At 35.3% G+C, this 14369-nt stretch overlaps 1 protein-coding gene across 2 annotated transcripts; it reads right to left on the bottom strand.

Annotated features, from left to right (window-relative positions):
- Positions 1–978: 978 nt before the first annotated feature.
- LOC115229958 (zinc finger SWIM domain-containing protein 7) lies at positions 979–13919 on the bottom strand. 2 transcript variants are annotated; one of them, XM_029800218.2, is made up of 7 exons: positions 13774–13919; positions 11092–11163; positions 8718–8739; positions 6841–6943; positions 5100–5178; positions 3132–3157; positions 979–1634 (listed from the first exon to the last, which is right to left on the bottom strand). In XM_029800218.2, exons 1-7 carry the CDS (start codon positions 13781–13783, stop codon positions 1530–1532), a joined length of 417 nt encoding a protein of 138 aa, XP_029656078.1. In that variant the 5' UTR covers positions 13784–13919; the 3' UTR covers positions 979–1529. The 2 variants fall into 2 exon arrangements, with proteins under 2 accessions (XP_029656078.1, XP_036355311.1); XM_036499418.1 differs by lacking the exons at positions 979–1634; positions 3132–3157 and adding an exon at positions 4670–4983 and having other exon boundaries at positions 5024–5178.
- Positions 13920–14369: the final 450 nt, after the last annotated feature.

The following is a 14369-nucleotide window of genomic DNA, read 5'->3' as shown; positions in this document are numbered from 1 at the left end:
TTTATATGCCACCAGCACAGGTGCCAGGGGAGGCTGGCAGTGGCCACGATCGGTTGGCGCTTTTTACGTGCCACTGGCACAGAAGACAGTCAAGGCGGCGCTGGCATTGGCCAAGTTCGAACGGTGCTTTTTACATGCCACCGGCACAGGTATCACAACTACAATTTCCATTTGATATTTATTTTGATGTTGATGTACTTGACTCAATAGGTCTCCTCAAGCACAGCAGGTCACCCTAAATCACTCTTCAACCACATAGCTTATGGAAACAAGGTCATCAATACAGTAACTATTTCTCTTCAAACCTGCCCATTTTCCATACCAACATGGGTTGGATGTATCATTAAGATCCAAATCAGTCCTTATTCATTGTTACTGCCCCTCCAGATGAGGCAATCAATGACATTTCACTTGTACATTACAATTTTTGGCATAGTTTTTACGGTTTTGTAGGGTGTATTGGGTCCATTTTATAACTCCACCACAATAAGCAGTAATTTTTTGTTAACAAGATCAGTTCTAGATTAGTATGCCTGGGACATGAACTGGTTAAGTTCATTCACCTCTAAGTTATGCTCATTGTATGCTTTGAATTCAACATTAAAAGATAATAAAGTACTCATCCAAGAGATAAGCATACTACAGGCCAACTCTACCCTGGTTAAAGGCAATTCACTAACTTTTGTTCCAAATGCTCTTAGGATATACACAAACAATACAATTTCTCATTTATCCCTTCAGTTCATTGGGGTATTTTTACTTCATCAAAAAGAAGCCTTACAGTTTAGGTGGCAAGCTTCATCTAAATTTGAAATTTATATACTGGACACTGAGAGTTCAGTCTGCAATGCATTAAAGTTCAAATCCTTCAGCATAATTCAATACACAAATATATTTCTGTTAAAAATTGTCTTACAGATAAAAACTAAGTTTTCTTCAACAATACAGAATGCAATAACAAACTATCAAAACAAAATGTGAGAATGAATAAAAAAATATTTATTTTATTTACAAGTGTAGCAAATAATTTGTCCTTAAAAATTACCACAAACTTTAAGCTTCACAGTCTCTGACTGGCAATGTCATATACAACCAAAACTGCATACCAATTAAATTTGAAATTATTATTTCAACTTTGACCTTACTACACAGCACAAAAACAATCCACATTAGTGTACTGCTTTCATATTTGAAATGTTTCTGTTGCTATACACACATGAAAATCCCAGACTACCTCCAATAGACATAGAAAAGGATAATTTCACAGATTGCTAAATACTCAGAGTTCTAAGTCATTTAAGAGTCCTCAAATGCTGTGTGTCTTTTAGGAGTTTATACCTAACTAATGAGATATTGCCCTTCTAAGAATATTTGGTTGACATCTATGTTAAACAATTAGAGTAAAGAATACACTGTAAAGTATTTTATCTTCTGAATTGTTAATATTCTCATTTTGCTGGTTTCAACATCTTCATTGTCACCCTACCAAGGCATTCATTGTTTTCAGATTTGATTCTGGTGCACGTCATTTATTCCATATGCAACAGCATAGATCTCATCTCTTTGTCAGATATATTGCGTCTCACAGTGACATTCATGGCATTAGAAAGTTTTATGGCCAAAATATGCTTGCACTAGAAATAGACATAAGTAAAATGAAAATATACTTGACATAGGTACCAGCTTAACTACTCTTTTAGATCCACTGAAAATATATTCATATATAATGTGAGAAATTTTAATATACAATATATTAATATACAAATATAAATATATACTTGAGTGTAAAAACAAAATAAATGCAACAACAAACCTTTGAAAACAAAGATACTAAAAACAATAGCTTGGAGACATCTTATGACTAATGTATAATATTTCATTGGCTGCAGCTATGAAACACCATATGCGTAATGAATACATCATCATCGTCATCGTTTAACGTCCGCTTTCCATGCTAGCATGGGTTGGACAAATGACTGAGGGCTGGCGAACCAGATGGCTGCACCAGGCTTCAATCTTGATCTGGCAGAGTTTCTACAGCTGGATGCCCTTCCTAACGCCAACCACTCCAAGAGTGTAGTGGGTGCTTTTACATGCCACCGGCACGGGGCCAGTCAGGTGGTACTGGCAACGACCTCACTCGAATCTTTTACACATGCCACAGGCACAGGTGCCAGTAAGGCGATGCTGGTAACGATCATGGTCGGATGGTGTTCTTAATACCCCACTAGCCTACTACCCTACTCATCCAATGTTAATTCTGTTAGCATGTTGGTGGTGTGTTGAGTTATACACTCTATTATTTAAAAGTGATAATTTAATTAATAAAAAACAAAACAAAAAAACAGACACCATGCCAGTTTGGTGTTTGAGTTTTCATCAAAATCATCCTCATTTTAACACCTACATTTCCATGTTACAAGGGTCAGACGGAATTTGTTGAGGCAAATTTCTATCAGCTGGATGCCTTCCCTGTCAGCAACTGATACTTGTGTTTTCAAGCAAGGCAATATTTCCTCATGACCTGACTTGATTTTATGTAAGATGAAAAACGAATGACACTACTTGCAAATGATAACACTCATTTACAACTATTAGGTGATGTCAAGAAAAAGAAGCACAAACATACACACACACATATGTACATGTGTTGGGGAGGGTGAATAAAATCACTATCAAAAGGCCCATGGGAATCTTAGAAACTGGTAAATGAATCCAGGCTACAGTTTGCCCTTTCGAATAATTGTGCTGAAGCAGGGTTAGGTTGTCAACATACATCAAGTATGAGTCAAATGTAGGTAACAGAGAGTACATTATCAAATGAAACCTGCTCATTAAACTGAAAAGCAATAAACTGGAGATATATTGTAAACTAAGAGCAAAGATTTTATATAATCTAGTCTGAAGAAGTGAGTCAGTATCCTTAACCTTTCCATGAACTTTCAGAATGAACACAGTTACATTACAATAAAAATGGTTATATAGGTAATTTCAGAAATACAGGAATATTTCATGAACATATAGATAGCTTAGTGGTAGATAAATGGAGAAAACAGGGGATAGAGTGTACATTAAACAGCTTAATGATATCCAGTTATAAAGATTACTTATGTGAAGGGTTTATAACTTACCATGATGTGGTCATCTTTCAAAAGGACTGAAACATGGAAAAACTATGTATTAACACATCTCACCATAATCTTTATTAACACATCTCACTATAATCTCTATTATTACATTACTAATTTGTAATTAGATATACATATAAACATGCCTTGTAGATATATATATATATATATATATATATATATATATATCACTTTGATCACTTTGACCGACCAGTCCGTCAGGCGTCCATTTGACACCGCTGGTCACAGCACGCTGTCCACTCCTCTCTGGATCACGCCTTTCTCATCTACGTGATCCCAATCGTCCTCCTGAAATCGTCATTCCACCATCGTGGAGGTCTTCCGGGTGGTCTTTTCCGATCACGCGGGTACCACTCGACAACTGCGTGCGTCCACCAATATATATATATATATACATCTTTAATGTGCTGTTACTTTTTCAGCTCATTTACACAAGAACCAGAAACAACTCCACAAAATTATTCAGTTTGTGATGATGATGTCATACAAAGGGATTTCATAGCAAACACTGTTGCAAATCAGGCCTTGCAGATTTATTATAGCATTAATTCACAGTAATTTGAAAGGATACCTGGGTATCTCTGGAAGCTGACCTCATATATGAAGTTGAATGTATATGATTAGCAGACAAAGTATTTAAAAGATGAAAGATAAACAGAATAACATTTTAACTTTCTGCAGTAATCAAATGTGCTCATAATTTCATCATTACAGTGATAATTACTGTTTTGTGACAGCCTTTGGTTAATATGTTTTAAAATTTCCTATCCTTTCCAATTATGTAAAACAACTAACACAACTACTTTTTAAATCATGCTCAAGAGCAATCTCCTCTTTAACAATAATTTAATTCTGTGAAATGATTTACTGTTTAATATCACATGGATAAGCACTCTGATACAATATAAGTTCCTTACAGGCTAAATCTCTATATCAGTTTTAATTCCAATTGAAGGAATTTCATTTCATTTCTCTAAGAGAGACATCACACTTCACATTTTCTTTGAACTTCATATTTGAGACCTTGTGTTTGTGTAAAATACTCATTTCTAAGTGAAAATGTGATATATTAATGAAGCAAAAACCAAATTTTAAAAAAAGTGGATGAAATAAAGTGAAAAAGATAGATAAAAGTTTTCTTGCATTCAAAATTATTCAATTTAAAATCAGTGGGAATCAGCAATTGAAATTCTATTTATTTTTTTCTTCTTAAGACAGTACATGCACAAGTCTAGTTCGTATATTAAATTTAATTTGACTTCTAATTTTTGTGAGAAAACAAAATGAAAAAATCCCATAGAAAATAATAACTTCACTTCATCATCATCATCGTTTAACGTCTGTTTTGTGCGCTAGCACGGGTTGGACGGTTCGACCAGGGTCTGGGAAGCCAGGGGCTGCACCAGGCTCCAGTCTGATCTGGCAGTGTTTCTACAGCTGGATGCCCTTCCTAATGCCAACCACTCCGCGAGTGTAGTGGGTGCTTTTTACGTGCCACCGGCACAGGTGCCAGGGGAATCTCGCATCAGCCACGATTGGTTGGTGCTTTTAACGTGCCACCGGCACGGAAGCCAGCCAAGGTGGCGCTGGCATCAGCCACATTCGGATGGTGCTTTTTATGTGCCACCGGCACAGAAGCATGCATTTTACTCTTCAGATTTCTTTAGACTCCTAACACTGTTGGAATCTGTCAGTTCTTTACAAACATACTAAAATACTTGCCTTCAACACCAAGAGATACAATGAGAGTAAGGTTAAGAATCTTACTATGAGTATTATGCTGCATTGCCTAGCAAGATTATAACTCATTCTGAGTGACAAGTGGTTACACTCAGGCTTCAGTTTGGTAGTTAGCACAACTATTAATATGTCCATATTAACAAAATCCATCCGCTTCCAGTTAACATGAAATCAGTAAAAAAGTAAATGAGCACTTGTATGATACTTTACCTGAATAGTTATAAGCAGGACAGGAACAATATTTGCTGTCAGGGAAACAAATATACACAATTCCTGAAGTGCCCATTACCTGCACAATAAACATGATAAATGTAACACTGTAAACAACATATGATGGACAAATTGTGAGAAGCAAAGGAATTGTCTCTCTGTAAGACATTATAAAAAATACATTTAAGAACTATGATATTGTATAACATTGAAGACAGCAATTCATGAGAGAAATGAGCTATGTATAGTTCATTATGTAAGAGATGTTTTCACAAAAATTAAATACAGTGAATTGAGAAAGTGATAGAATATGAAAGACAGTAAGATATTGTAAGCAGGGGAGATAACTGCTCGAGTAAGAACATTGTAAATGGATGTTAGAAGCCGAGAGAACAAATATTATGGATTGATAAGGAAGAAGTACGGCTTTAGACCAGAGAGGTTTGAAAAGGTAAAGTTACATCAGAATTTCAGAATTACAAAACACTGAACTTCATCTTAGTAGACTTTCTGCAATATCAGTGAATATATTATTCCCTGTTTCCCATGTATCAGAGAGAATTGATTTCACTGAGGTATGAGATTAGTGAGTACATGTCATTGACTAGACCCAGGTAGGCCAACACACATCTGGCATTCTCATGAGTCATGATAATTGCCTCACTCCAATATATATTATGTTTTATAACACAGCATTTCTATGAAGAGACTTTCAGTCAGACAAATACTATAGCATTGTGCGTGTCAACAGTGTATATACAGCAAGTATAATACATAGATGAGTATTTTAATTTAATGCTGTTTCATATGCATACACTAAATTTGTGTGTGTGTGGTTAAGAGGATTGCTTCTCAGCCATGTGATTTCAAGTTTAGCCCTGCTACATGGCTCCTAGGGTGTCTTCTGATATAGCTCCAGGCTGACCAAAGCATTGTGAGTGGATTTGGTAGATAATAACTGAAAGCAGTATAATGTATATTTGTGTATGTGTGTATCCTTTTCTTGACATCAAATGATAAACAAGCACCACTTGTTCAAGGATGTTTTCTTTTCCAGTCTTCTATAAAAAAAAACGATGTGCAGCCATGGAAAATATAACCTTGCTTGGATGAGATTTGACAACAGGAAGGGCATCTAGCCATAGAAAATTTGCCTTGACAAATTTCGTTTTAATCCATGCGAAAAATTGGACATTTGAAGGATATCAAATGATGATCGTCATCATCCTCATCATTATAAACATGATATATATCATGAATTGTCAACATCATCATCATTTAATGCCCAGCCAGACATATCATATATATATAGATATATATATCTCATATGTATGCATATTATTCCACAATGTTATGATATATCTTCAAGTGTTATAATTTTACCTTAACTATGGAACAAAATTGAAAATGTAAGTGAAATCTTAAACATAATGAAAGACTGTTGTAAAAATAGAAATAAGGAAATTTATAAAATGTGGGATTTCCATGGTTCCTACTACTTCATATTAATGCTGCTGCACAGTGTTGAGCTGTAACATTTGTGCTATCCATTTACACCTAGGTGGATTGAGCCATTTAAGTGTTCAATTCATGGTTATGGACATAGTCCTTTCTCAGTGCCAGAGTATGAACTGCCACCCTTCATTGTGAGTCCAGCACCATATAAACTCAGCTGTAAAGCAATTTCCACATGCAATATTACTTATAAACAAATACGAAACTTTTTGTATAGAAGACGTACTGTGTATAATTGGCGTTTACTTGGGCATTCTAGCAGAGTAACGGCTTTTCTATCAATGATATCAAGTGCAGGCATGAGACTTGTCTGGTAAATGAACTGAAGCCTAGAATAAAAGAATAAAACAAAAATACAACATAATCTCTTGTCAGTCATTATAAGTCATCAAAGTTACATAGTATCTTGAGACAGTGTGGCAAATTAGTATGCTATAAGATATAATCTGAATTTCAGGTTGAGCCTGTTATCAGTTTCAGATACAATAAACAAGTTAATCTTGAGTAAATTAAAGTTGAGGTATCTGTGGAGTGGTTGGTGTTAGGAAGGGCATCCAGCTATAAAAAAAAACCATGCCAAAACAGACAGCAAAGCATGGTGCAGTCTTCTGCCTAGCCAGCTCCTGTCAAACTGTCCAACCCATGCCAGCATGGAAAGCAAGCGTTAAATGATGAGCTGAATCCTATAATCAAATTCTAATATAGGTGAGACTATGTCTCTTCATTAACAGCACAATAACTTTTGCAAGAGTTACAAACATCATAAATCCTATTAATCTATATCTCTAAGATAGATAAAACTAATAACTCAGTTCCCACAAAAAATTTGGCAATAGACTCTAAATATCACACTTGTGTGATGTGTATAACATATTTATTGACTGGTGAAACTACAAAGATTAAAACCAGTATCAACTGGAAATATTTAATAAATTTCTAAGATTAGTTCCTTAAGTATATAGCTGTGTAAATGTAAATCTCTATATATATAAAGCTGAAGTTGTCAGTGTATGGCAGGTTTGGTAGCCTTCAACTAACAGTATCTCCTCCAAGACTCTGCGGCGCAAGTTGACCAAAATTGAGAGTATGATAGAAGAAGGTTTGCTCTTCCTTCCGTAGAAGAAAAAATTCAAATCGGATTATGTTAACACCAAAAATTATTTACATCAAAAAGGTGCTTTTTTTCTATGAAAATCCCTATTTTTATGATTTTTTGACTGCTGTGTCACCATTTTTCGGTGTATTTCAACCAGAAAAATGTTCATTTAAAGAGAACTAGCAGTATCGCCCGGCGTTGCTCAGGTTTGTAAGGGAAATAACTATAAAGCATTTTTAGAGAGTTATAGCCAAACAATAGCAAAAAAATGGAAAAAAAATTATGGTAAATTTTTTTTTAGTTAAAAAGGTGGAGTTGCGTCCCCTAGACAGTCTGTGGTTTGTGTTTCTGATTCTCGACCCCATGTCGAATTTATCGATTTTTTTCAGAACTGGGGGAACTTTTCAAAATTTTCGCTGCGTTAGTTTTGAATTATGACATTGGGCTATGTGTGTGTCAAGTTTCATCAGAATCGGTTGAAAGCCGTGGTCAGGGTGAGGGTACAAGCAAACAGACACACAGAAACACACACAGACAAACTGCCGTTTATATATAGAGAGATAACAAGCTACATAATGCAAAATTTTTACTTTTCAAAAATTCCAATTCTAAAGGGTCGAAACAAACCCGAGCAACGTCAGGTGATACTGCTAGTAGGTGTATAAATGTAAATATGTTGGTAAATATGACTTATGCTTCATAATTTCAGAAAATGTTTCTGGGAAAATGCAGATAAAATAGACCAATTCTTAATATATAAAGTAAGGTGGCAAGCTTGTTCACATGCCAAGCAAAATGCTTAGTGATATTTCATCCATCTTTACATTCTGAGTTCAAATCCTGCCAAGGTTGACTTTGCTTTTCATCCTTTCGTGGTCAATAAAATAAGTACCAGATGAGTACTATGGTCGATGTAATTAACTTATTCCCCTCCCCGAAATTGCTGGCCTTGTGCCAAAATTTGAAACTAATATATATATATATAGAAAGTGGATATATATACTCACGCGGATAACAATTCATCAGACACTGAAATCATAAAAGCCATTTATATTGTTATAAAACAGATATAAATAATGTAGCTACTGTTTTACATAAACACAAAGTTATAGCATTATAATTTTTATATCATCATGTATTATCATCATTTTCTCTTATGTCTGGGGAGAGTCATTTTCTTTTTGTGCCTTATAATTTAACACACTCACCGGTAAAATTTCCACTTATTTCTTATTTTTATTTTCCTAAGTGAGTGTGTTAAATTATAAGGCACAAAAAGAAAATGACTCTCCCCAGGCACAACAGAATATGCTTCAACACACGAACTCACATAAAGAATCTTGCAAACCAAATCCAAAAACGAAATATCATCATTTTAACATCCACTTTTCCATGCTTGCATAGGTCAGACGCAGTATGTTGGGGCAGATTTTCTACAAGCAGATGCCCTACATATCGCCATCCATCACCTGTTTCCAAGATCAGATATTTTTTTACAGAAAACAGGAAATGAAGGACATTGCACACATGATGATGACACTCATTTACAACTGTTGCAAGATGTCATGGGAAGGAGACAGTAAAACACAAACACATACATGTGCATACACACACATACGTGTGCACACACAGACACAAACACACATACATGTGCACAGAAAAAATGTACAATTTGCCACCAACATGCACAGTGGTTACAATATATAACAAATCTTTTTCATACTTTAAATCCATCTTTCAATAATGGCCTCACTGAAAAATTCTTACACTGACATATCGTTACAGCAATCACTTTTATAGTTGAATATCTTAATTGGGAACAACTCATTGAATCCATTTCCAATCAAATTGGTTAAATCTACAGCTCACAATACAATTATAGAAAAGGTTTGAATTTAGTGCCCCCAGTAAATCCTGTTATAAAGGGTTAGATAGTGATACTTAATATATATATAATAAGGATGAAGAAATTCTGAACTAGCTTTTTTCAAGATGAGACAACTTTAGAGTGTTGCTTATCACTCTGAATTTGAAGAGATTACACAATATTGTCAAATGGCTAACTCTTTGTAAATTACTGCTGTAATCATAAACAAATATCTTATGATGCTTATAAAGTCAAACTTATAAACAAGGAACTAAAAACTTCCTGGCTTTAAAGGTATCACAAAAGGCCTGGTTGGAGGCCCAACCTTCTGAGTTCTTTTACAGGGCTTAGAAAAACTGAAGAATTGCTGCAATAAGTGTTTGAATCTGAGAGGGGAATATGTTGGATAAAATCATAATTAACTGATCCTCCCTTATTTTCTTTAACCCAAAACCAGGAACTTTTCAGCACCCGCTCATAGTTAAATCAATATATGTAACGAACTGATCAGGATAGCCAAAGCATCAGAGGACCTTCCACATTGCCAGCCTTGGGACGGTATCAAAGGCCTTCTCGAGGTCGTAGAAAACAAAATAGAGAGGTTTTTGTTGTTCTCTATTCTTTTCTTGTATTTGTCAAGCACAAAAGATCATGTCAGTTGTCCCTCTGGATGGTCGAAATCCATATTGTAATTCAGGTAGGACTTCCTCCGCAATGATTTTGAGATGATCCAGGAGTCTTGCAAAGATTTTCCCTGTAGTGGAGAGCAGTGAGATGCCACAATAGTTCCCACAGATCTTTCTATCTCCTTTTTCGAAGATGGTAATAATAATAACAACATCTTTGAGATCTTTGGGAACATGGCAGTTCTTCCACATTCGGAGAAACAATGAGAACAGACAAGTGTTTAATAGTAGTCAACCATGTTTTAGAAGTTCCCCTGGGAGGTTGTCTAGGCCAGGAGACTCTCACTGCTTCATGCAGTTGAGGGCAATCTGGTACTCTTCGTAGAATGGTGGCGTGTTCAACCAGTGTTGAGTTGGATGCATGGGTACCACATTGGAGTTTTGGTTCAGAAGACTCAAGAAGTGCTCTTTCCAGCATTGAAGGTTTAGCATATACATATAAATTAAAGTTTAGACCAGGCATTGGTAACTTTCCAAGAAGCAGGCTGCATGAGACAAGGCTCATGATCTGGCAGACTGCATAACTAAGAAAGTTAAAGGTAAATTTTTCATTGGGCTTACCATTCTGAAGGTCCCACGGACCGTCGATTACCCATGACTGGTTTGGGACTTATATCGACTATCAGTTGGTTAAAGGGAGATAACATTTTAATAACGCCTACCCAAGATCATGTTGCTCTATATACTTTATTCATAAACAATATAATTATTGAATCTATATGCTATCTCTTACGTCTCAAAACTAAACTGAAGACTATGAAACATTTCTGTTGTCATTTCCAATGTACTGCATGAAATAGTTAAAACTGAGAGCTGAAAATATCTTACATGAATTGGTTTCCTTGTAGACTCGAGAGACTTCTGACATTAATTGGGTCTCTACAGTAGAAAGTAACACATCTGGGGAGAAAAAAATTATTATATTGTTATGCTTTTAATGATTTCCGATAAACAAGACAAAACAACGTAAAATATATATATATATATCAAATTGACAGTTCAATAACGCTTAGATATTTTGCAAATAACTGCTAAAAATCAATATATATTTAGATTATTATTGTTAATAATGATTTTTTACACAGAAGAAAAGCATTAAAATTCCTAAGGTAGCTAAATTATAGTTCAAGAAGCTTTCTTGTATATTTGTAAGACTAGTGCTTCTTAAACTAATTTGCATAAATGGCCTCTGATTGATGACTTACAGAATTCAAAGGTTGTCATGTTTGTTAAACTTTCTTTTATCTTATTTCATGAGTATGTCTCTATCAAACATCTTGTAGAAGCAAAAATGACTGAGTCTTTAGGGTACTAGACAACCATCAAGGGCTGATAGTGTGTCTCCTGTTAACAATACTATGCTCTATTAACAATCAAAACCTTGTAAAACACTCATGCAACCACATAAAGTTTTAGTTAGTCACTGCTTTTCACCAAATTAATAAACCATTGAAAGAGTTGTATCTCTCAGCCATGTATTGGCTACATAATGAAACTCCAAACTTTCTTCTACAGAAATTAACCAGAGCAAAGAATCAACAGAAAGATTCTTTCAACTCTTGTATTGGTTAGCCTCAGACATGTCTTAGTTGAACAAGACAACAGTTTGCTGTCTTGATTCCACCAGGTTACTGCCAATGTATGCTAATTTTCATTATTTTATTTCTGTAATATACTCCATTCACACTACACATGTGACCTAGAACAACTCATATTTCAAAGATACATGAATAATGTTGTTGGCTTGGCAAACATATCTCTTTGCCCAACACAACCTCTACAATACAACATGTATAAATACAAAATTTGATCTCAAGAATGTAATAATTAAAGATGCCACTTCTCTCTGTCACAATGAAATTTGCAAGACATAAATCCAAAATACAGAATTTGTGATTTTGAAATGTCACCTTTTTTTTGTCATAGGTAATGAGATGTTATGATGACTTTAAATATATCAAATAGTGCTGCTTTGACTGGCTTCTGTGCCGGTGGCATGTAAAAAGCACCATCCAATCGTGGTCGATGCCAGCTCCTCTAGCCCCTGTGCCAGTGGTACATAAAAAGATCCACTATACACTCGGAGTGGCTGGCGTTAGGAAGGGCATCCAGCTGTAGAAAACAATGCCAGATCAGATTGGGGCCTGGTGCAGCTTCCTGGCTTCCCAGACTGCTGTCGAACCGTCCAACTCATGCCAGCATGGAAAATGGACGTTAAACGATGATGATGATGATGATATTATGAAGTGTGTAATTATTTTTGTGTAGACCCAGATAAGCTCTGATTATGTCAGGAGTTGACTGAACAAGATGTGAAACAGATCTGTTATTCCAGTTTATACTAGGTCTCCACCACACCTGACACACTGTGAGGAATTGCATACAGTGCAACAGTGTGACATTCTCAACATTTTACACTTTCTACACCGTTCAATCTATATCTATACTCCCATAAATTCAGGTGACAGCCACAGTGAAAGTGGACAAGATGAACTTGATCTGAATGAAACATTTGCTGTCCCTCTACATATTTTACAGGTGATGTGCATCCCAGCACAACATTTGGAGCTAATGAGGCAATTAATGATGCAACTACTTCTAAGTGTATGGTTTTTGGTGGGTTTTTTTTATTATTTTATTTTTACGTTTGTCTAAGCTGAATAGAAACGATAGTGTTTTTAGGATGCTGCTGTAGTAGTTCTCTGAGCCGTTGTATAGGTGTCCGGGCGTTTAAGAGTGATTTTTCTATATAGTGACAACAACTGCGAGAATATGTTTTTTAAGGCAACAAACTGTGACCCTTGCATGTCAAAATGATCGTTATTTTTAATAAATTTCTTTTGCTGTTCTGTTTGCAACGCTTGATGATGCGTAGTGCAGTTTTCTGAACTCTGAAGTTTGCTTATGGTCCCAAACAGGGATTAGCATAATCCTTGATGAATCTGATGTTCGTACACAACTGTTATTGATTCCTTCTTTTAAATAGGGTACTTGCGAGTAATTTATATGAGTTCGTAACTTGTTTTGCTTAAGCAGAGTAGTAATATTATTTTGTGAAAATTTTACACATTCTCTCTCTCTTCTTTTGTGTAAAAAGCAAATGAACATCGATATAAATCATCGCAAAATGATATATAGAAATACTACTCGCTGGCGTGCGAAGATAAACATTTGCGTTCACATAAAAGAAAACACAGTTCGTACAATGTTGAATGATGAAGCAACAAGAACAGAGAAAGAATTTGTCGAAAGTTTGTAGGTAAAGGTAAATAAGTCGTAACAGGAAAAAATAACTGTTACTTTATCCTAAATATTTGTGTTGTGATTCGAAAGTGAAACAGCTGAAATTTTGATCTGAGATAAGCATATGAGACAAAACATAGATGGTTAATTAATTTTCGACGGGAAATACAAGACATTTTCCGTCGTATTTAAATATTTACCATGCCATTATATTCAGTAATTCAAATGACTAACGAAATAAACAAATTTTATAACCGTTCATCTTACCGTGTTGCATGCCTAATGATTTGTGACTCAAGTTTTTAAAGAAACTATTTGAATATCCTAAGTAAATAAACTCAATTCTAGCGCAATTTTTCGCACTTGTAACCAATGAGATACAAAAGCTTAGAAGGGAGACAACTTTAGAAGTTGTGTACCTTAAAAGTCTGGTGAGATGGTGAAATAAATAGAGTTGCTTTATCCCACATAAGAACTGCAATCGCTTATCTTGATTGTAACTAAAGCTACGGCAATGTTGGAAGCCCTGCGATATCTTGAGCAGATCACTGTTTACTAGATATGACTATTACCGTAAGAATAGTATCGATACACGCGCACGCATGCACACACACATTGTGGGACAGGGCTATGCGGTCAAGAAAACAAAGTGCATTACAGCTTGTTTAGATTGTAACACTATGTATGTATGTGTGTATGTGTGTGTGTGTGTGTGTGTATGTATGTATGTGTGTGTACGTATGTACGTACGTACGTACATACATATGTGGACTGGACACCTTATGAGAATGAAGGATAGCAGGAGGATCTTTTCCTTTTGAACGGCAGTTTGTAACATAATATCTAGGAAACTAAAAAGTTTT

Source organism: Octopus sinensis, unplaced genomic scaffold (assembly GCF_006345805.1).
Source record: "Octopus sinensis unplaced genomic scaffold, ASM634580v1 Contig13942, whole genome shotgun sequence".
In the NCBI taxonomy this organism is placed as follows: Eukaryota; Metazoa; Mollusca; class Cephalopoda; order Octopoda; family Octopodidae; genus Octopus; species Octopus sinensis.
This window is presented reverse-complemented; position numbering and strand designations above follow the sequence as displayed.

What these genes read in the sequence shown, in the direction of transcription:
- LOC115229958 (XM_029800218.2), bottom strand. An exon ending in TCCTGCTTATAACTATTCAG is followed by an intron (nt 3,158 to 5,099) that starts GTAAAGTATCAT and finishes TCCATGTTTCAG; the next exon opens with TCCTTTTGAAAGATGACCAC. An exon ending in TGAAAGATGACCACATCATG is followed by an intron (nt 1,635 to 3,131) that starts GTAAGTTATAAA and finishes GTCTATTTCTAG; the next exon opens with TGCAAGCATATTTTGGCCAT.